This window comes from Falco peregrinus, chromosome 16 (assembly GCF_023634155.1).
Source record: "Falco peregrinus isolate bFalPer1 chromosome 16, bFalPer1.pri, whole genome shotgun sequence".
Taxonomy (NCBI): Eukaryota; Metazoa; Chordata; class Aves; order Falconiformes; family Falconidae; genus Falco; species Falco peregrinus.
Genome location: NC_073736.1, coordinates 2,715,873 through 2,736,272, shown reverse-complemented (window position 1 = coordinate 2,736,272; position 20,400 = coordinate 2,715,873). Strand labels below are relative to the sequence as shown.

At 44.2% G+C, this 20,400-nt stretch overlaps 1 protein-coding gene across 2 annotated transcripts; it reads left to right on the top strand.

The window, feature by feature from the left end:
• Positions 1–2,947: 2,947 nt before the first annotated feature.
• Positions 2,948–19,043, top strand: STK38 (serine/threonine kinase 38). Of its 2 annotated transcripts, XM_055820051.1 has the most exons (14): positions 2,949–3,137; positions 4,891–5,023; positions 7,249–7,300; positions 7,471–7,593; positions 8,155–8,238; positions 10,098–10,221; positions 11,117–11,271; positions 12,375–12,477; positions 13,398–13,459; positions 14,001–14,118; positions 14,315–14,438; positions 15,158–15,253; positions 15,506–15,600; positions 16,232–19,043. In XM_055820051.1, exons 2-14 carry the CDS (start codon positions 4,893–4,895, stop codon positions 16,360–16,362), a joined length of 1,398 nt encoding a protein of 465 aa, XP_055676026.1. In that variant the 5' UTR covers positions 2,949–3,137; positions 4,891–4,892; the 3' UTR covers positions 16,363–19,043. The 2 variants fall into 2 exon arrangements, with proteins under 2 accessions (XP_055676027.1, XP_055676026.1); XM_055820052.1 differs by lacking the exon at positions 15,506–15,600 and having other exon boundaries at positions 2,948–3,137.
• The last annotated feature ends 1,357 nt before the right edge of the window (positions 19,044–20,400 follow it).

Sequence of the window (20,400 nt, the reverse complement as noted above, 5' to 3'; positions counted from 1 at the left end):
CAAATCTGCAGTGGGAGCCTATAGCTGCAGTTAGATGTTATCTAACCAGCCTGAAATCCAGAAATATTTGCATCCCAGAATTAGACTGTCCTCCTTAGTATTTGGCTAGAAATTTTTGGTATATCTGAAGAAAATATAGATTTGTTTTCATTTCATGGATGCCACTGATTTCAGTTAAATCAGTCCTGACTTCCATCTCTGGAAGGAAAGCAACAAATCCAACAAGCCTAGAACACTAAGGTCATGAAAAGGGAAAAAGAATCCAAATTTGGGAAAGACCCAATCTCTGTAAGAGCTCTTTAAGCCTGCTAAAGTCACTTTGTCACTGTCTCCCCAGTTTGCTTTTTTTAAAAAAAAGAAAAAAAAAGAAGGAGATTGGAGGTATATGTTTTGGGAATGGCCGTGTTTCAGCTTCCCATCTTCAGGAACCGGCCGTGGGAGTGCTCCCGCTGCGGGCTTTGCAGGGATCAGGCTGGCTGTGAGCACCAGCACCACCAGCCTCACCTCTGGGCTGTCCACATCACCTGTAGGCACCACCGGTACTCCTGCCTCAGCTTAGGGAAGCCTACAAAATGGATGGGTGCAAATCAGTTTGAAAGAGGAGCTCGGATCTGGCTGTGCTTGGTTCCTAATGAACTCTTTTTTTCCTGTTGCAGTAAGAGAGCAGTGACAGAGCATCAGCTCATGCATGACAAGGGGAGGGCATTTCAAGGGCTGAAGCGCCTGATGTGGCTCCACAACGCCCTAGGTAGCGTGCACACAGCCAGCAGCAGGGATATTTCGCTTTCAAATGCCATGTGGGATTCGCAGAAGAGCCAAGATCCCTCAGATCTCTACAACAGCATCAACAGAGATGAGACTTCAAGCCTGATGAAGCAGCTGCTGGAACTCACGGAAAAAGAGCAGGGCTCCCCCCCGTTAAAGCACCTGGGTTTGCTGCAGTAAGTGAAGACCCCCAAGGGTAACTGGAACCCGCAAGGCCCTTTCCACCTCCTTCAAATCAAAGAGCTAGGCAGCAAGAGAAACCCTAGCACCCAGCTACAGAACTATCCCCGCTAGCCTCAACCCAGCTCAGCCCATTGCTTTACCCACGTGACGATCGCAAGGAAAAGCTCTAGCGCAAAGGTGAACCGCAAAAAAAATGAAACCCCGTCCATTTGTTCCATTAACTACTCCTAGACGTCGAACAGAGACCCTGATCAAGGCCCAGGTCCCCTCCCTAGCAGGCAGGCTGACCACTGCGGCTGTGACACGGGGTCATTTGTCACAGGCCAGAAATGTCTCTCTCCGTGGCAGGGCCCTCCCCGTCTGTCACCAAGCCCGTAGGGCTGTGGCAGCTCTTTGACGCTCCCGTAGCCCACACGTATCAGAAGTTTGGTTCATTCATGTGCAGCCTCACAGGCTCGCCTGCAGCCCGATGTTCTGCCTCCTGAAGAAGCAAGTGACCTCCCGATACAGATGCTCTCCTATTTCACACCTGCCTGCAGTTCCGCCCGGCACTGCAGGAGTAATGACTTTTCTTATACTTTAGGTCCAAAAGTTGTGGTTTTTTGGTTTTGCTGCTTCTCCAGCATACAGAATGCTTTGAGCCTCTCATCTCCCAGGTTTTCCTTCAAGGTGCCAAACTTTTGCGGGCCGCAGAGGGAGAAGCTGGCAGTGATCTCCACCCCTCCCAGCCAAAGCCCGAGACATTCACCTTGTTCTGCTGCTGGAAAAAACGAGGATCAGCTTCCAGGGTCCCTGTTATAAGCCTTTTGTTTCAAGACTGTTCTTTGTCCATGTGAAATCCTCTCGAAGAGCTTCCCCAGTTTATCAGGTTTTCTGGGCAGAAAACCAGCTTCATGAGGCCAGCTGTTTCCTGAAAGAGACAGCACATGATTTTGCTGTTCACCTTTAGTATCAAACTGACCAGCTCTGTCTAAGCAAAGCAAGGTCCAGTTTAATTGCAAAATTCAGAAATTAAATCTCTGTCGTGTGTGTTACTAATATATCAGCGTTTCCATCCTGTAGGGACTATACACACCATTTCAAATCCTGAAATTCCTCTGTTGCTGGTGGGCTTCTGCATGTGCAGAAGGTATTTCTCAGTGATTAAACCCCAATAAGTCCTTGATGTTAACAATAAAACCCCGTTCCACCCTCTGAATTGCAGTTGGGTTTTTTTTTGTAGAAATGTAGATAAAATGAAGCAAAATCCTCTTTTGCTACTATCTCCACACATCGGGACGAGTATGGAATCACATTTCTTTTGTCATGCCGTTACTCAAGATGTCCCTGTTAGATTCCCAAGGCCAATCAAACCATTATGGAGACAGACGGCTTCAGATATTTGGGAAGAGCTGGGACGGCCGGGATGAGGATGGGCTGTGCTGCCCAAGCAGCGTTCCCTGAGCTGGGATGGAGGAGCCACCTGCTGAGCCCACGGCTGGGCTGTGCCACCCTCCAGAGCCGGGGATGGCACCCGGGGGGGCCCTGATGGAAAACCTCGGGGCGGGGGCCGGGTCCCGCTCAGCACCGCAGCCCCCGGCCCTCGCGGGTTCGCTCAGGGACCGAGGGACCGTTCCCTGAGCCCCGGGAGCCTGAGCGACCATCGGGGTCCCCGCGGCACCCATCCCCGGGGACACCTCGCTCCCGTAGCCACCACCGCGTTATGGGGGGGAGGGGCGGGGGGCCTGGGCGCTGCGCAGCGCCGTTGCGGGGTGCAGGATGTGGCTCCCCAGGCCCGCGGCGGGCGGCTGGCACCTTGCCGCTCGGTGCTGGCTCCCGCAGCCCGGGAGTGACAAAGGGGGGACCGCACTCCGCACGTGCGCGTGGCCACCCACCCCGGGACCCCGGCCCCACCGCGCAGGCGCCGCGTGCCCCCCGCTCCGCTCCCCCCCGCCGGGGCCGGCGCGCCCATGCGCATGCGCGGGTGGGGGCGGGGCGGGAGGATGGCGCATGCGCGCTGCGTGCGCGGGGCTGGGCGCCTCGTCCCGGCCGGGTCTCCGTCGGTGCGGGGGGCGGTGGTAGCGGCTGCGGTCGCCCCGGTCCCGTCCCCCCGCCCATCCGCGCCCCCGCAGCCGCTCTGCCTGCCTTGGCGGCGCCGAGACCCCGCCGTCGCCCTCAGCTCCTCGCCGCCCTCCTCCCGAGGGGCTCCGGTAAGCCGCTCCCGCGCCGGTGCAACGGGCATCCCCCACGCCCGGTGCTCGGCATCCCGTCCCCCTCCCCCGAGGCCCTTCGCCGCTCCCGGGCTGGGCTGGGGGAGCAGGGGACCGCATCCCCCCCCCCCCCTCGGAAGACCCCCGGGCCGGTGGGGCGGGGAGCGGGGGCGCTGCGGGCCAGGGGCGTTCCAGCGGCGAGGTCCCCGCTTCCCCCGGGGGTGGCCGCGCTGCGGGCAGGGGGACGGCGAGGACCCTCTCCTCCCCCTCGGCCGGGGGGCTCGGGCCCCTTTTGTCCGCTGCCGGTGATGCTGCCGGGCCGCACGAAGAGCCGCCGGGCCGGGGGGCTGGAGCCCCCTGCCCCGTGGTGGGCATTGGGTGGGCGTCGGGTGGCCCCGGTGCAGCCGGGACCCGAGCACCAACAGGTGGTTTGGCTCTGCTGCCCTCCAGCCCGCTACTTTCCCTTTCCATCCCATTTTTTCCCCCCTTTCTAACCTGTTTTTGTCACAAAACCTTCACGTTCTGCTCTCCAGGGTGTGAACCTGGGGGCTTGGGCTTCCCACCGGGGATGCAGTGGGATGCAGCGGTCCATCTCCTCCACCTCGGGGTGCAGGGAAGGTGACCTGCCCCTGGCCCGCGGTCCCTCGGTGCCGTTCCTCCGCGCAGCCGTAGCTCCATCTCACGCAGCACACGGTGGGGGGCTCTGCCGGCCCCCACGCTGGTATCTTTTCTGGGAGCCAACCTGGGAACACAGCAGACAAAATAGTTGGTGCCCGTGATTTGCAACGGCACGTAAGGAGGCCGTGTAAAGATCCCCAAAAAGCCAACAGCAAAAAGTCACTCTTAAAACACTGCCACTGCCCAGGCACGGTAAAAACGGGAAGTGTGCGTAACCTAGATTTGTCTGCAATTTCTAGTAATAGTTGCGAAACTTGGGTTACCTTACTGCGAGTTCAGTTATGAGCGGCAGAACTGGGCTAAGGTGGCTTTCCACTTGAAATCTTTGCATTTTGGTGCGTTTGAGAAAGTACAGCTGGTTCTCCAACGTGCCGTGAAACTTCCATGCTACCGGTTGCAAGTGGCATGCTATGATGCTGACCTACTGGATTCTCTTAAATAAATACTTACACTAGGGTGTGTTTTCTCTTTTTTTTAAATTACAACTTGTTCAAAGGCGGTGGTCTTCTGGATTTTGCCAGATTTCTGTGTGAAAACCTCTAGGAAAACCAAGAGAGCTTAAAAGCAACTGAATGCCTTTTTTGTTTTGTTTTTTCCTCCCTCGCTTGCTCTGTTATTGCGATGACTTTTGGGGTTTTGATAAATTTCAGAGCAGAAGAGACTGCAGGCAACTGATGGCGTTATTTCTGCAAGGGTCACAGGAAGAATTTCTGAATAGATGTTTCAGCGGTTAAAACTAAGAAAATATTACCATTTATTAAAGATAGAATATATCGGCAGAAATAAACATTCACAGTACTGCCTGAAATTGTGGTTTTTGAGGCATCATGTTTCTTAAGTTTCCTTCCCTCTTATTTTCAGATCAAAAATGTTCAAAACAGGAAGTTTGACTTGTACCTTTTATTTTGTAAGACTTTTCCCTACTTAGTCTTAGTTCAGACGACTGGGCTGTCAGCGTTTGTTGTTAAAATCTTAACTCTGTCGTTCAGCATCACTTTGCTGGTTGCAGCTCTTGTTTGAAGGTTATTTGTCATTTATAATGTTAAAAGTTTCCTCCCTTTTTCTTTCCTAACAGCCATGGCAATGACAGGCCCGACACCGTGCTCGTCTATGAGTAATCACACCAAGGAGCGAGTTACGATGACGAAGGTGACGTTGGAAAACTTCTACAGCAATCTCATTGCGCAGCATGAAGAACGAGAGATGAGGTAAAAATCTTTCTTGGTTTCTTTCCAACCTGGGTAAGAGCCAAAAATACATATTAACTGCATTTAGTTTTTTGGAGCCGAGGCAAAAATAGAAGATTTGTGCTGAGCACGTACCTAAGCTCCCAAGGTGGGCACCTGGATGGGGCTTGGCACGAGAAGCTTCCAGAGGCAACTGCTGGGTTTCTGAGTTCCCCAGTAGCTTAGACTGGAGCTTTTCAGAATTTCTTCTGAAAGGAATAGAAACATGCTTGCAGGTGCAACGGTGATACCACTGTTACAGAGTTTAAAAAACTCCACATATAATTTGATGATTCGATTTGATTCTATATACATTGATTACAATGGAGTAGAAACTAACTTTGGGATGTGCTTGGGGCCGTTCAAGTACAATTTGGAAGTAGAAAGCCAACGTTTACAAACATTTCTCTTGCCTGTGTTCTGTTGCCTCTTCCCATTTTACGTCCCTGGTTGTAGTATGTAAAACTCGTTGTAGAGCATCGTTTCCAGTGTGGGTTGTAATGTGTGGTCACGTCGGCTGCTGAAGGAAGGGAATCTTTCCAGAGACAATGAGGGATGGCTGTGAGGACTGTCACTTAATGCTAACTCCTGATCTGTGAGTTAGCTGCACCTATGGCATCCCTTTACGTTGGTCAAAGTATAACAGCGGTGTAACTGCTAAGCGTGACTTTTACTTTCCTTTGGCTGGAACCCTCCAATTTGCTGAATACCCTCAAGCTGTAGCACCGGCACTTCTGACGTTCTCCCAACTTGCAATGTAGCCTATAATCAGAATTTTGAAGAAGCTTCAGTGTTCATTCTGCCAAAACCCTAACTAGATCCAAGAGGAATGCCTGCTAACGACAATAACTGCAGGACTGAGGGAGCAATTTAGAAATAAATACTAACTTGCTTACATATTTTCTTCAAAGCTTCAAATTAGTAAGGAGAGATTAAGGTCTAATCCAAACAGATAATATCACTGATTTAATTCCTTTCTTTCTCTTCGCATGGCTCTTGCTTTTTATTACGAGTGCCATTGTCTACTCCCAAAACCTCAATGGCAGGGTTTTTGGTTTAGGATCGAGACTTTGTCTGAACAAATGTACTAGACTTTATTTTTTTTAAACACTAGATGTGTCTGTGGCTGTGCAATTATAGGACCTGTTAAGGATATTTGGGGGAATTTCAGCACCGCTTGGTCTTGCTGAGCTATTTAATTCTGTGTATTGCAGCAGCTGTCTTTTGCTGCTGGAGTCACTGTTTTGAGTGTGAAATGAGATGACCAGACAGGGCTCACTGGGTACTTAAATAAGGGCAAAGTGATTTAAATGTGCCCGACTGTGGAAGCAATAACTCAGAATATTATCGTGTCGCAGCAGCTGCGTAGTAGCACAGGAGACCGGAACAGGATCTTGCAAAGAATGACTTGCATAAAGAGAAGGAATTTTTTAGTACATTTCTAATGTTATACCAGTAAAAACACACATGGAGAGGGAAAAAAAACCCCAAACCACCAATCCCAGTTCAGCCAGCTATTAATATGATCAGTGTTGGGGAAAAGGTCCCCAGGGGGTAATTACAAAAGTCCCCTGAGGCCATTCCTCCCTCTGAAGTCTTGCTTCCTCTTTTTATTTTCGCCCAAATAATAATTTTGTACTAAGGCTGTAAATATTTCTGATTCTTTAAGGGGCAGAATGTGTACAGACATACATACTTCCTCTTCCCAAATATTTTGAGTATCTCAGGTATTAGGAAATAGAAAGTAACTTGGTCTCATTTTGTGTATGATGAGTTTGAGATGCAGAGAAATTACAGTGCAGATCCACAGATGTGTTTAAACAGCTAATTCTCCCTGGAATAAGTGAGACTTTGATGTTTAAATATTTATTCTGTCTCTGGCCTTAAGCGACTTGCCCAGCTGTCAAAGAGAGAGACAAGAATTGAACCCAGATCCCTTCAATATACAACAAAAACATGCACTTGAATCGGATGCGAAACTCGAGGCAGATTTAGATCGTCAAAATTAGAGAGGAAAAGGCTAGAAGGGTAAAGCTGTAATATCAGAGTCTTCAGAATTCATCTCATATCTGAGTCTCTCTTCTATATCATTTACACTTTCACTTGCTGGCATTACATCCTCCTTTCACAGCAAGCATAGACCAGGGTGTGACTAAGAAACAAATCAGTGATTCAGCCTTTATTTTTCTATTTTGTCTCTGCTATAGACAAAAGAAGCTAGAACAAATGATGGAAGAAGAAGGCTTAAAAGACGAAGAGGTAATGAACATGGGAAGATTATCTTAATGGTTAAATAAAAGTGATTTTTCTTTATAAATAGAGATTTATGGAATTTATAAATTCCATAAATAAATGGAATTGCTGTGTTCTCTATGGAGCTCACCTGCAGAATTCTCACTGTGGGGTGTTTTTTTTTCCCCCTAAACTAGAAAAGAATCAGGAGGTCAGCACATGCACAAAAGGAAACAGAGTTTCTTCGCCTAAAGAGAACAAGGCTTGGTTTGGAAGACTTTGAGTCTTTAAAAGTAATAGGCAGAGGAGCATTTGGAGAGGTAAGCCCTGAAATGATGACTAAATGTGTTTTTAAACAGCACTGGTATTTGTTAAAGACTTGCCTAGTTTATACAAGTGAAAAATAAATGTTGTAATAACTGCAGATTGTTTTTTAGCTTAACAAGTCCCACGCATCTGCCTTTATGCCTAATAAATGCTGGTTTAAAAACATTATGTGTTTTAAAGGAACATGAATGCTGTTGAAAAGGACTTGATGTTTGGCAGCGTACTTTGTGTGACCTCCTGGGGCTGGCCTTACAGACGGGGAGCGGGAGGGCCACCCCCAGCAGTCTCTTCTGGTGGCCTCTTCTTCAGAGAAAGTGGGTTTGGCCCAACTGCTTTAGGTGTATGATCGCTCAGCGTGCCGTCTCCTGTTAAAATTATTTTATCTCTTAGAATTAACAGAACTTGTTTGACGTGACTGTGCCCTATGGAATGCTTTTTCTCTTTATAATCTGGTATGATTTCATGAACTGGAAGCCAAAGACTTGACACCCAGATTTGTCAGGGAACTGTGGTGATAATGGTGTAGTTGACTCAAGTTTTTGCATACTTCCTAGGTGCGACTTGTCCAGAAGAAAGATACGGGGCATGTTTACGCAATGAAAATACTGCGCAAAGCTGATATGCTTGAAAAAGAGCAGGTGAATAGCCACCCTGAGTAGCAATGCTACCGTCCGTGTTTTCGATGACTTTGGGGAGGTCACTGTGATGTGTGGAGAGGAGTAACACGCATCTGTGGTTTAGGTTTACTACCTAAAAAATTGTGGGGTTGTTTTGTTTTTCCCATTTCTTATGGAGGAAGTAAGTCAGAAAAATCTCATATGAATGCACAAGGACCTGTCTTCTTGCAGGCTCTTTTCAGTGTGGGTTTTTTTGTTTTTTTTTTTTCTTTTTTTCTTTGAAACGTTCCTTGTAACAGTGCAGAAGTTTGAAGGTTATGTAGTTTTCACCTAATAGTGTTACAGCAGCAGTTGCAGGCTATATTGCATGTCACAGAACGCTCAGGACGGTGTTTCAGACGACCTCTAACGCCTCACTTAGTTGCGATGGAAATTGCGATCGTAACACTTTGCTAAGAGGCTCTCTGGTCTGAAGCAAGGTAGCGCTGAACTCTTTCTGCTTGAAAACGTGGGGAAGCAGAGTGTTTTTCGAAGGACCAGGTGTCTTTCTCCACTGAAAGAGAAGGGATGGTTCTACGTATCTAACGTACGTGCCTCCTTGCTTTATGATGATGTTACACATAGGGATACACAAATGATCCTGTATAGATAAAGATCGGTGTTCTACTGCATTTCCGATTTACAGAATTGGATATAAATATCAAAGTGATATGGACGTGGAATTCTGACTCAGAGACATAAAGTTTAACATTTTTAAGGCTTTCCTCTGCTAGTATTTCTGGGACTATAATGGTCTGAGACCATCGCTTTTTGGTCAGCACTGGGGTCAATCTAGGAAGCACTGTGTGTGTTCAAAAAAAACAGGAACCGGTTTCCATTTCTGAAAATACTTGTTTAAAAAAAACAAACAGCAGTGTGTTCACACACAAGCTTTATGCAGCACTGCTATATCAGTGCTTTGGTCTAAATCTGTGGGAATAGGCTGAAGCCGTATCTGAAGCGTGTGCTAACTTTTTAAAGAAGAGCTAGGTTTATAGAGATTTGTTAGATACTTTTGTAAAAAATGGAGCTGCTTTTGTATATAGGATTAACCTGTTTTTATAATCAACCATGTGTTTCTCCTCCTGAATCTTCCCACAGTAATAAATTGTGTTTTGGAGTGGTGTGTTATCCAAGTGGTTTTAAGATAAGTGTTTTCATAGTGTTCCGTTATCACTTGTACAGTTCTGGTTTGAAGGGGACCAAAATGCCGTAAGAAATGAAAGATTAAAAATGTAAATATGGGTTATCTCTCTTGTACGGAATCTTGTTGTTGAGGAGGGTGATTTACATTTCTGTAGCTTGAGTTTTTGCTGAAAGGAGTGAGGTTAGTGCTCTCTCGTCCCCCTACATGCCTTACTTTATGGCAGCAAAAGTCACACAATAAGTATAAATGTTATTCAAGTGTAAATGTCCAAAGGCAAAAGTCCCCATAAAATTTCCAGTGAAGACGCTTGAACGTAAAAGGGTCTTTCAGATCTTCACGCTGAGGAGTAAAATGGATTTGCTGTTCAATGGGCTTTATCACATAGGAAAACAGACAAAAAAAGAAACATTTTGGAAAAATAATAGCAGCTTAATGAAAGTTTCTCACCTTTTTACTGTCAGAAGGATGGCTTTTGGATTTGTATTTGAACATGTGATGCTATTTTATTACCTGAAAATATCGAGGGGTGTAACTTCCTGAAGTTTTGGTAGTGTTTCTGCCCTTGTGCAGAAGTTTGACTGCTGTCTTTTCAGTATTTGATGCTTTTCAATGTAATACTTGAACTATCTGTGAAATAAATGCATCTAATAAAACACAGCCTTGTAATTAATCAGCTGCATATGTGTATCTCCAGGTTGGCCATATTCGTGCGGAGCGGGACATTCTAGTGGAGGCAGACAGTTTGTGGGTTGTGAAAATGTTCTATAGTTTTCAGGACAAGCTAAACCTCTACCTTATCATGGAGTTCCTGCCTGGAGGTAACTACCCGAAATCAAAAGGCTGCTTTCCTTTTGCTTGTGGATTTCTAATTTCTTAATTACAACTGTAGCCTGGGCCTAGAGTGTTCTGTGGTTACCATCCAGCGGTGCTTGTGCTGTCCGTTACTTTGTGAGGAAACAAGTCCTTGTAAAGCTTTTTGCTTTTTGTAAAGCTTTTTACAGTCGGGGTGCTGAGGTCTTCGGGTCAGGCTGGAGGTTATCTGCCTGGGTCTGCCAGCTGCAGATGTTTGAAACTTGGCCTCAGTACTGGGCTAGTTCTTATCTTTACCACGCACTGGCTATCTATAGAACCATAACGTAACCAGGTTTGCATTTTTTGTAACCTTTTGCTTTTAGCTGGCTTGCAGCGGGAGCAGCTTTTAAGGTCTTTTTTTTTTTTTTTTAAAGGATGATGTTTGTTCTTGCATGATAATGCTGCTGTAACTCAAAGTTATCCTGAAAGCCTGTAATGTATGTGATGAAGGAAACCACAAGAATGCTTTCTGAGATGACACTGCACAAATGCAATCTGTTCTTTGTAAAGTGTCTATTTTAATCTGTGATTCAGATGTGAAGAGTGGCAGTCCGCGGCAGTCTCCTTTAAGGGATGCTTCTATACTGCCAGTTCATCTTTATGCTATTTAGCTCTCTCAGTGAGTTTAATGCAATGACAGTACAAACCTTTCCACATACAGTGACACAAGGGAAAATATGAAAGTTTGTCACAGAGGTGCTGGGGAACTGTAGTATTTTATATGAAATATTTAAAACCTCAGGAAATCTTAACTAGCTTGGCTCTTTTCTCTGTAAAAGCCTTCAAAAATTAACAAGAGTGGAGTTTGTGTGTTTGCTTGTATTTATTTACCTTTGCTATTTGCGGGGGATGGGCTTCTAGGTGATATGATGACCCTGTTGATGAAAAAAGACACTCTAACAGAAGAAGAGACACAGTTCTATATAGCTGAGACTGTGCTAGCCATTGATTCTATTCATCAGCTGGGCTTTATCCATCGGGACATAAAACCCGACAACCTTCTCCTGGATAGCAAGGTGTGTACTGACCACTGGCTGGGGAGTAGTAAATAGGTCTTGCAAGTTTAATTATCGACCTGAACTAGTGTTGACAGCTGTGAAAGGCAGTGGGTGGCGGTGCTTCTTTCGGAGCCCTGTTCCTTCTGGCTTTTGAGGGTAGATCTGCCACATCGCTGGGGAAACAAAAGCCAAGAAGGACCTCCAGCTGTGTCCGTACCTCACTTACGAGCTCTCTTCTGTCACTTTTTGGTTATTTCAGCTGCAATTTAAAACACGCAGTTTCAGTTCTCCCCTCTTAGTCAAAAGATGTTTCCTTTTGCTCTCACATCTTGTATGTCACACTTGCCAGCTGCTGGGTAGATGATGATATCAGATGTAAAGGATGTAGTTGTTCCTCTAGCGAGACTGAAGACAGAGATATGATCTCCCTCAGAATCAGAATCTATTTCTGATTTCTGAAGGCTTGGCCGGGTTACCCGATTGTTTCTAGGTGGTTATTGCAGGTAATGTGCAGAAAGCACGATTGTGTCAGTATCTTCCTACTGCTCACTACAAGTTTGCTTAAAATTTAGCTTGCTGGGAGAAAGTTTGCCACCAGGAAATTACTTTACCAGGAAATTACTTTGCCAGTTAATGCATTGTTGGAATTACTGCTGGAATTCTGTGTGTCTCCATCTAGACACAGACAAATTTAGAGCTCTGAAAAGGATGTAGATTTTTAGATACACATTTAAAAATTGCACTTAGTTGGTGCGGTTGCATGTTGTGCACTAACACCGGTCCAATTACTGAATTTAAGGTGTTTGCCTGTTGGGGTCAACACAAAATCCAGGGATTACAGGTGCCTCTGGAGACATTTGCTTTCACTCTGAAGTGGTCAGGAGCTTAGAGGAGCAGAGATTTCTTGAAGTAAACAGCTACTGGGCTTTCTCTATAGTAGTGATGAACGTATCAATGGCTTTATGTACGCATCCAGTGTTAGGCTAAAACAAGGAATGCAAAAAGAGTGCGTCTATTGATTATACAAAATAAAGGGAGGGGAAGAAGTAGCAAAGTTTATCTGCTACAATAATGTCTCGTATGGGTTTGTATTTTTTAATATATTTTTTTTTCTTCTCTAGGGTCATGTGAAACTCTCAGATTTTGGTCTATGTACCGGACTAAAGAAAGCCCACAGAACAGAATTTTATAGGAACTTGAACCACAGTCTTCCTAGTGACTTCAGTAAGTTATTTGGCTTCAGAAGGGTATCTGTGTACTTGGTGTTGGTGCCTGACATAACTCATTTCAATGTGAAGCTAGAAGTCAGCAGTGGAGGGTCTAATAATCAACACTGCATCCTGAGGTGTAACTTTGATTTTCTGTAAAACATCTTTATAAAAATAATTTCAGTTACTTTAACGTACAAACACAATCCTCGTTTCCAGAAGTTTATCTTTGAAATAGATTCGGATGTAGCCCTTCTTTGCATGTGTATTAAACCTTGAATGAAAGCTCAGTGTGATTTGGTAGGTGCTAGCTCTATCTCAAGTGTTATTTAAATTACCAGGTGAGCACACAGTCTCTTTGAATATTCAGTAATTTTCTCAGGGGGAGTTAAAAAAACCGCTGAAAGCATGGATTGCTAATGAAAGGCTTGATAAAATTTTATCAGTGTTAGGTTTGGAAGTTGCTGGTAGGTTTAGGGTATTGACAGATGTGCTCTTTGCAACCATCTGTACCGGTGGAAGAGGTTACGTCCCTGCTTTGCCTCTTAACTGTCGGCTGCCACTGCCTGCTAGAGGCTGCTGACCACTTGGATCTGCCACTGCAGGTGCCCCTTAGATGGTGCCAGGTAAGCTGAGGCAGGTTAACTAGTTCATCTCTGCTGATGTGGCTTGCCTTCAGCGGGGGGAATTAAAGTGGGCTTCCACAAATAGCTCCAGCTTCACTATGGTGGTAAATTTTGGCTGTAGGGGCCAGTGATGAGCACCTGGGGACTGTGAGCTCTTACTGGGACAGCTGAATACAAAATGGGCTGTCTGCCCCGGCCTGGCTATCTTTTTTTGATGTCGTAAGGGAGATCTTTAGTATGATGTTTTGGAGTTAAAAATGTATACTGGGTGAGACTGGTAGTCAGTCACATATATTTCAATCTCCTTTAGCTTTCCAGAACATGAATTCCAAAAGGAAAGCAGAGACCTGGAAGAGAAACAGACGGCAGTTGGTAAGTACGTTTCACCTGCTTGGAAACGTTCTCTGCTGAGCTGCTGCATTCAAATGGCACACGTATTTACATGAAGGGCAGTCATCCATTTCAGAGTTCTGAACACTACCGAAATAAAAATATTTGTGCTTTTTCTTTGAGAAAGAGGAATGATTCTAGTTTGTCCTTCATCCATCTGCTGAACAGCTGGTGACCTGTAACTGAGATGGCACTGCTGTAATTATTTACATTGATATCTGATGTCTCCCGAGCTAAAACTAACAGTTCTTGCCACTTTCTATATAACAAAGGGCTAAAGACCATCCCAAGGTGTATACAGACAGTGATACCTTTCCCCACTTCCCTGACGGTATTTTAAGATTCCTTCACGTGAATGTCTTGATTTTGTCTCCATGTGCCTTGAAATAAAGGCTTTAAACAGCTTTGCTAAAGGATCTTTGAGGCAATCTAGTGTCTTTCTCAAAATAACCGTTGTGTAAGTTCCCACTTCCATATCAGGCAGTTTTCTCTAAAGATGCGTAACTGATGGTATTTGTTCCAGGCTTTTTCTACTGTGGGAACTCCAGATTACATTGCTCCTGAAGTTTTCATGCAGACTGGATACAACAAGCTTTGTGACTGGTGGTCACTTGGGGTCATCATGTACGAGATGTTGATCGGTAAGAAACGGGCAGCGCACAGGTTTTATGCAGGAATCGTGGTGTAGGACATCAGCTGTATTTATGTGCTTGGGATCAGGTTCTCAAAGCATTCACTCCTTTGGTTTTGTGAGGTGTGTTCTGACAGCTGCTTTGTAGACTTCAGTAACTACAGCAACTGTTTTGACTTTAAGATTGTATTTTTCTTTCTTTTCAGGTTATCCACCATTCTGTTCTGAGACTCCTCAAGAAACATATAAGAAAGTAATGAATTGGAAAGAGACTCTGACTTTTCCTCCAGAAGTTCCAATATCTGATAAAGCAAAGGATCTTATTTTAAGGTGCCAAGCCACACGGTTTGCCAATTAATAGTACTAATTTTCTTGTCTTGTGAACTGTAATATATGCCTCTCGTGGCTTGCTTCACATGACAAATACCCCTGATGGCACATACTGTTGCACACATGCATCAAATACTGAACTCCCTTGTCAAATACATTTGTCTCTCAGAGTTCATTTAGTGGTTCCCTGACGGAACTATGCTAAAAAGGAGCTCCCATGGAAGTGCTGCCGGTCTGGCAAAATACAAATGTTTCTCCTTATTTTGTCTGTGAGCTTCTTGTGGAAGCAACTTAAATCTTTTTGTCAGAGCTAGCTTCTTACAGTAGCCATGCTTTTGACATTGTATGCACTGGAGCATACAGACGTATCCCAGCGCATGCTGACTCTTGCTCTTTCATTTGTATTTTCAACTCTTATCTATTCTCAGGACAGAAATATAAATGTCTAGCTTTTTAGGCTTTATATGGTCTCCTGCTCTACACTGGTCCTGAAATAGAAAGGGCACATTATCCTGTTGTGAAAGAGTACCACATCTTAATTGTAGCATTTGACACGGCATTCCTAAACATAACTGTGTGTTGCTTCTGCAGTGGGAGTTCTTAATCTTCTCCATTTATATGTTAAGAAACCGTAGTAGTATCAGTTCAGAAAGCCGTTCCATTTCTGGATGGAATGCTTTCATTTTCATTCTTCATTTTCATTCTTCCTTCCATCCCAGATTTTGCTGTGAATGGGAGCACAGAGTTGGTGCATCTGGTGTGGAGGAAATAAAGAGTAACCCATTCTTTGAAGGGGTTGATTGGGAGCATATCAGGTAAGATTCTTTGCAGAAAAGCAAGCTGCTCTTTTCTATGGACTGTTTAAAGCTAGTCCTGTTCAACAAAAGGCAGCAGTTTGACTGGCATTTATCATATCCAGGTGTCGCTAAGATGGTTTTGTTCCTTATCTGAAGCTTGCTAAGGTTTAGGTATCTACAGTCTTTGATTCTGTTACAAAATGGAAACTGGCTGAATCCTGATTTTTCCTGCTTTTGAAATCTTAACGCTGAATCTGCTCTTCTTGGCAGAGAGAGACCTGCTGCAATTTCCATAGAAATTAAAAGCATTGACGATACCTCAAACTTTGATGAATTTCCAGAATCTGATATCCTTAAACCAACAGGTGAATGCTTTGATTCTGCATGTAAACAATCCTCCTCCTTCTCTAGTGGAATAATATAACTTTCCTGTTAATCAAAGAAAGGATCTTACTAGATGCTAGGGGTTTTGTGTCATGATCAAATTGTTAGCTTGGTAGTCTTGTGGTGCAGGGGTGTGCAAACTGTAATTTGGGTTTCAGGAGGCAGAATGCAGACTTGCAAGTGATGTGGGAGCTGTCTGCGAAAGGGCATCTCTAAGAGGCAGCAGAGGTCCCAGCAAGTTCAAATCTCAGCAGGACTTGTGAGCCCAGCATCGCGAGTACCCCCTTAGTACCGGCTAATTCTTGCTAGCATGTCTAACCCCTAGTACAGGGAGTAGGGAGAGAGTAGGACAGAAGGGGATGATAGGTTTCTGTGTAAATCTCAAAAGGATCCTTGTATTTACCTGTCAAAGCACAGTCACACATTTGCTCCATGTGTTTAAAAAAAACATGTTACAGCAGTTCTTGATGGGGGCTGAAGAATGAATCTGCCTAGACTTAACGATACTTCTTTCTTTAGAAGCATTCTCCCCTACTGCACAGCCAGTGTTTTGTATGAAAATAAACTTTGCAGCCTTCAAAGGATAATTTTACTTTTTCTATGTCTTACCAGGGGCAACAAGCAACCATCCAGAGACTGACTACAAGAACAAAGACTGGGTTTTTATCAATTACACCTACAAGCGTTTTGAAGGTCTGACAGCCCGAGGAGCAATACCATCCTATATGAAAGCAGGAAAGTAACAAATCTTCACCTGGGACGACTTCTGAGCCATGAAATTCTGTTCCCGGACTTTGGGTTTATATCCGTACAAGAACTTTTTCTTTTTTTAAAGAAAACTTGAGGGCTATTAACTCTTGAAGAAGACTTCAGGACCCTGTTTTGTTATGCACCCTGGTTGCTACTAAGGATTTTTTTTTTTTTCTGCACCATTGAAAAATTCCACAAAATGTTTGCATCATCTCTGCTGCAAGCACATTTTGCTGCTTCAGGAGCAAGAGTTTATTATCTTTTGAAATTCTTTGCCAGACCGTACAGTCCATCGGGAGATGAGAGCAAGCCTTCACTTTGACATTAACAAAGCACGCGATGCTTATGGGGACTGTTTTGCCAGTCCTGCATTAAGTGACAAACTCAATCTGCCAATTCTGCCAGCGCTGTTTTCCCAGTGGCTATGGACTTCAGTACAGAGGAAACAAAGCAATAATTAAAGTTTGAGGTAGACAACTCTCCAGTAAACTTACCTAGTAGGACACAACTTGTATTGCCTTAACTTTAGTTTGTAGTGCTGTTTTTTATAATGTTACTTGGAAGCCTCTTTAATAGCATTTCTCAGCTCTGTCTCAGTGGCCTCCAGCCATGGTGCACTTTACTTTTGGTACTAAGACAGTGACCCTCAAGCCATTGAATATTTTTTTCTAAATTAAAAAACTGCGCAACACTTCTAGACAGTGACAGGAGAAATCGGCCACTTCCTCTACCAAGCGCCAACAGTTTTCAGTTGTTGTATGAAAGGATGGATCTATGAGCAATGCGGATAATAAAAAGCACAGCCGGTAACACAAGTGGGTCTGGAATTAGAGCAGAGAGGGAGGGAAATTCATTTAATCTGATCTTTGGTGGGCATCTTGGGTACAGCTGGGTCAGCCATGAGGCTTCCCGGTCCTGCTGCTGCCATCGTTTGGCCACTGACAAGTCTGCTGCATCTTCATCGGTTTAGAGATGAAACCAGCTTCTGTGGCCTTTTTGCTCTTTGTTTTGAGCAGAACAGCAGCAGCTTCTTCCATGAGTCTTGGTATCGGGGGCCTCTCTGGCTTTTCCTTACGGAGCTCCTCTTGCTGTCGTGGCTGAACCAGCTGTCCCTGTAGTCTTCCAAAGAGACGGTGCCTCGTGGGGTCACTTTTGGGGCAGTGGAACCCACCGTGTCCACTCTTTTGATTATTGCCTAGTGTAACTTATCGAAGTCCGTTCAGTTGTGATCAGGTCGCTCCCCAGGAGCGCCCCGAAGTGCCTTTCCTTGCCTAGGCATCTCTCGGAACACGACTGCATTTTGGGAGGGAGGATTCTGCCTCAGTTGAGCTTTCCCAAATTCATCTGTATCACCGTGAGCTCTGCTCTGCACCAGTGTTGTCGTTAACTCTGTACTTCCGTGGCAGATGCCATTAACCTCTGGGCCTGCCTGGTTCCAGTCTTTAATTTGCAATTAGATTCTTAAAAAAATAGAAATGGAATGAGGTTTCTAAAAGCACGTATCAATTCGCATTGTCTTGGATTCTTGCAAACTTTTATTGGTGCTGAACACTAACAACAACAAAAGCTTTTTTAGAAAGAAAGCTAGGGCAGTGTATCAAAATAAAAGGAAGGCTTTCAGTTATATTTAGTCCTAACTTTCTAGATTAGGAAAAGAAAGAAAATGGGTTTGTAGTGATATATTTTTTTTAATAGGTGCTTTTAGGGAATTTTTACCTAGATTTCTTTTGAACCGAGTGCCATCATGAAGGACTGATTGGGCAACTGAAAGTACCATATATAGCTAAAACTGGGTGATAACTTGTTAGCATCCTCTCCCTTACCACCCCTTGTGCTTTTTACGTGTCCTAGGAGTTTAATGAATTGCCATAAGCAGTTTAGATACTAGTTGGATCCTACAAAGCAGAAATGCAAAAACAGCCTTAACTAGAAGTACCAGTACTACCTACTGTAGTTAGTAGGGCTTACTCGGAGAACTAAGGGCTAATTGAAGTAATGATTTATAGGATCAGGCTTTTTATCAACTAGTCATTAATAGCACCTTCTGCTTCCTTTTTACTTTTTATGAAGGGCTGATACCAACTTCTCATATTGCTCCATCTCCTTATCCTGCAGTTTCTTCTAGTCGTTTGAAAATGGTGCCTTAAACCATTGGAAAACTAAGAGGTACTAATATCAAAACATTTTTTTTTTAAATTCCTGACAGCTTAATTACTGCCTTAAAAATAAAAATTTAAAAATCAAAATCCTTTAAAGCTGCTGTGGATTAGGAATAAATGATTTTGAGATAGAAGCTGCATTATTACCCTTTTAACTAAAAGGGACTGGCATTTTTATTTATAAATACCAAAGATGAAGAAGCTAAACAATTGTAAGTTGTGATCACTTGCTGTGAAAACCCCCCAACTATACAGTAGTATGTATTGTGCATTTTTAGTGTGTGTGTGTTAAAGTCTTCTGAAACCTCAGCTTGTTCACTTTTTGAGTTAAAGGTGAAGTTTTTCAAAGGCACAAGGAACAGTTGGGTACCTCGCTCCTGTCATCTTTCGGTAGAAGTTGGATGGCTTTGAACATAGTCCTCTCGGACACCCCTTTTCCAGGGGTAGGTTTTGGATCAGAGTTGCATTGTAAGCCTGCTTCCTAGTACAGCTATTCACCAACACTAGGGGAAAAATAGAATACAGTGTCTTCTTTCCAGGATCCATACTTCACTGCTAACAGATTAAGATTTTTGTATGCCTGTTCCATCTCCCATATTAGCCAAATGTTTTTCTTAGCTGCTGGCTTGTGTATTGAGGTTTTAAGTATCTTTTAGCACTATTTTTTTTTTTTTAAGCTGCAATCAGTTGCTGGACTTCTAGGAGTAATTCCCAACTGAATTTCCAATGGATCTGAACATGAGTTATGCTGCCAGTTCATCTCTGTATCATGCCTAGCACAAAACTGCACTAAATGTTTATCACTGTGCCCTGCCTCTGCCTTAACCTGTAAGTTGAAAAAGTGTTCTGTAAATATTTAAAAGCTGTTACTAAATTGCACTGTAAAATTTAGCAGGTGTATTGTGTGTTGCAGGGGGAGCCAACTTTTTATGGTAAGATCTTTGCATTGTTGTGTAAATAAAATCCTCTTAATAAAAAGACAGTTTTGCTAGTGGGTTTTGTTTTTACAAACTGAGATCTCTCAGGTTGGTGTTTTTTCAGAATTGAAACTGATTTTAGAATCAACTGCTTGGGCATGAGAATGGAAGGGTAAGTCCTAGGCTGAAGCCGGCATTGCCAAAAGAGGCAGAGCAGGCATGAAGAAAGGTGAAAGACAGTGCTGATGGTTGGAAGAACTAAATCTTTCTGGCAAAACGTGCCCAGCCTCCTGGCAGGGGTGGATGACCCTGGCCTTAGTCATGCCTACCTAGGTGTCAGATCAAGTTGGTTTTAATCTTTTTCTATTTTTAAAAGGGATAACAAGCAGTGAGCAAGTGAGGCTGGAAGCAAAGCTACACCCCCTCATTTATTTTTTTTTTGTAACAGGCTAAAATCAACTTGTAGTTCTTATTTCATTGCTTCACATTTGAGACAGCTCCACTTGTGAGTACAAGTTCTTGTTATCACTTCAGTAATTCCACTAAATTCCAGCTTGTTCAAACTCTTAACACCCTTCTCAAGTTTCATCAAGAAAACCCCTGAAATATATCCAACAATGAAGATGTAAATAAAAGCCAGACCTGCTCTAAAGCTGTCGGAGGCAGGCAGAAGTGGAGAGCATACTAATGAAAAAAAGCACCAGGGCCCATTACAGATGCCGTGTAGTTTATGGGTTAAAAGTCATGTCATCTCATACCTGTGCTATCTGCTCCTTTTAGAAGATCACAGCAATGAGTTGTTAAATTCTGAGGTTCTTTCAGCACAAACAGTAGTAACACTTCCGCGCAGCTGCTGCACGGGGTCCCTGCCAGATCAACCAGGCTCTGTCTGATGCAAAACTCCTTCTAAGACTTTGGGGTCACAGGCCACACTTTAGGAAGCAAGGAAACAAAC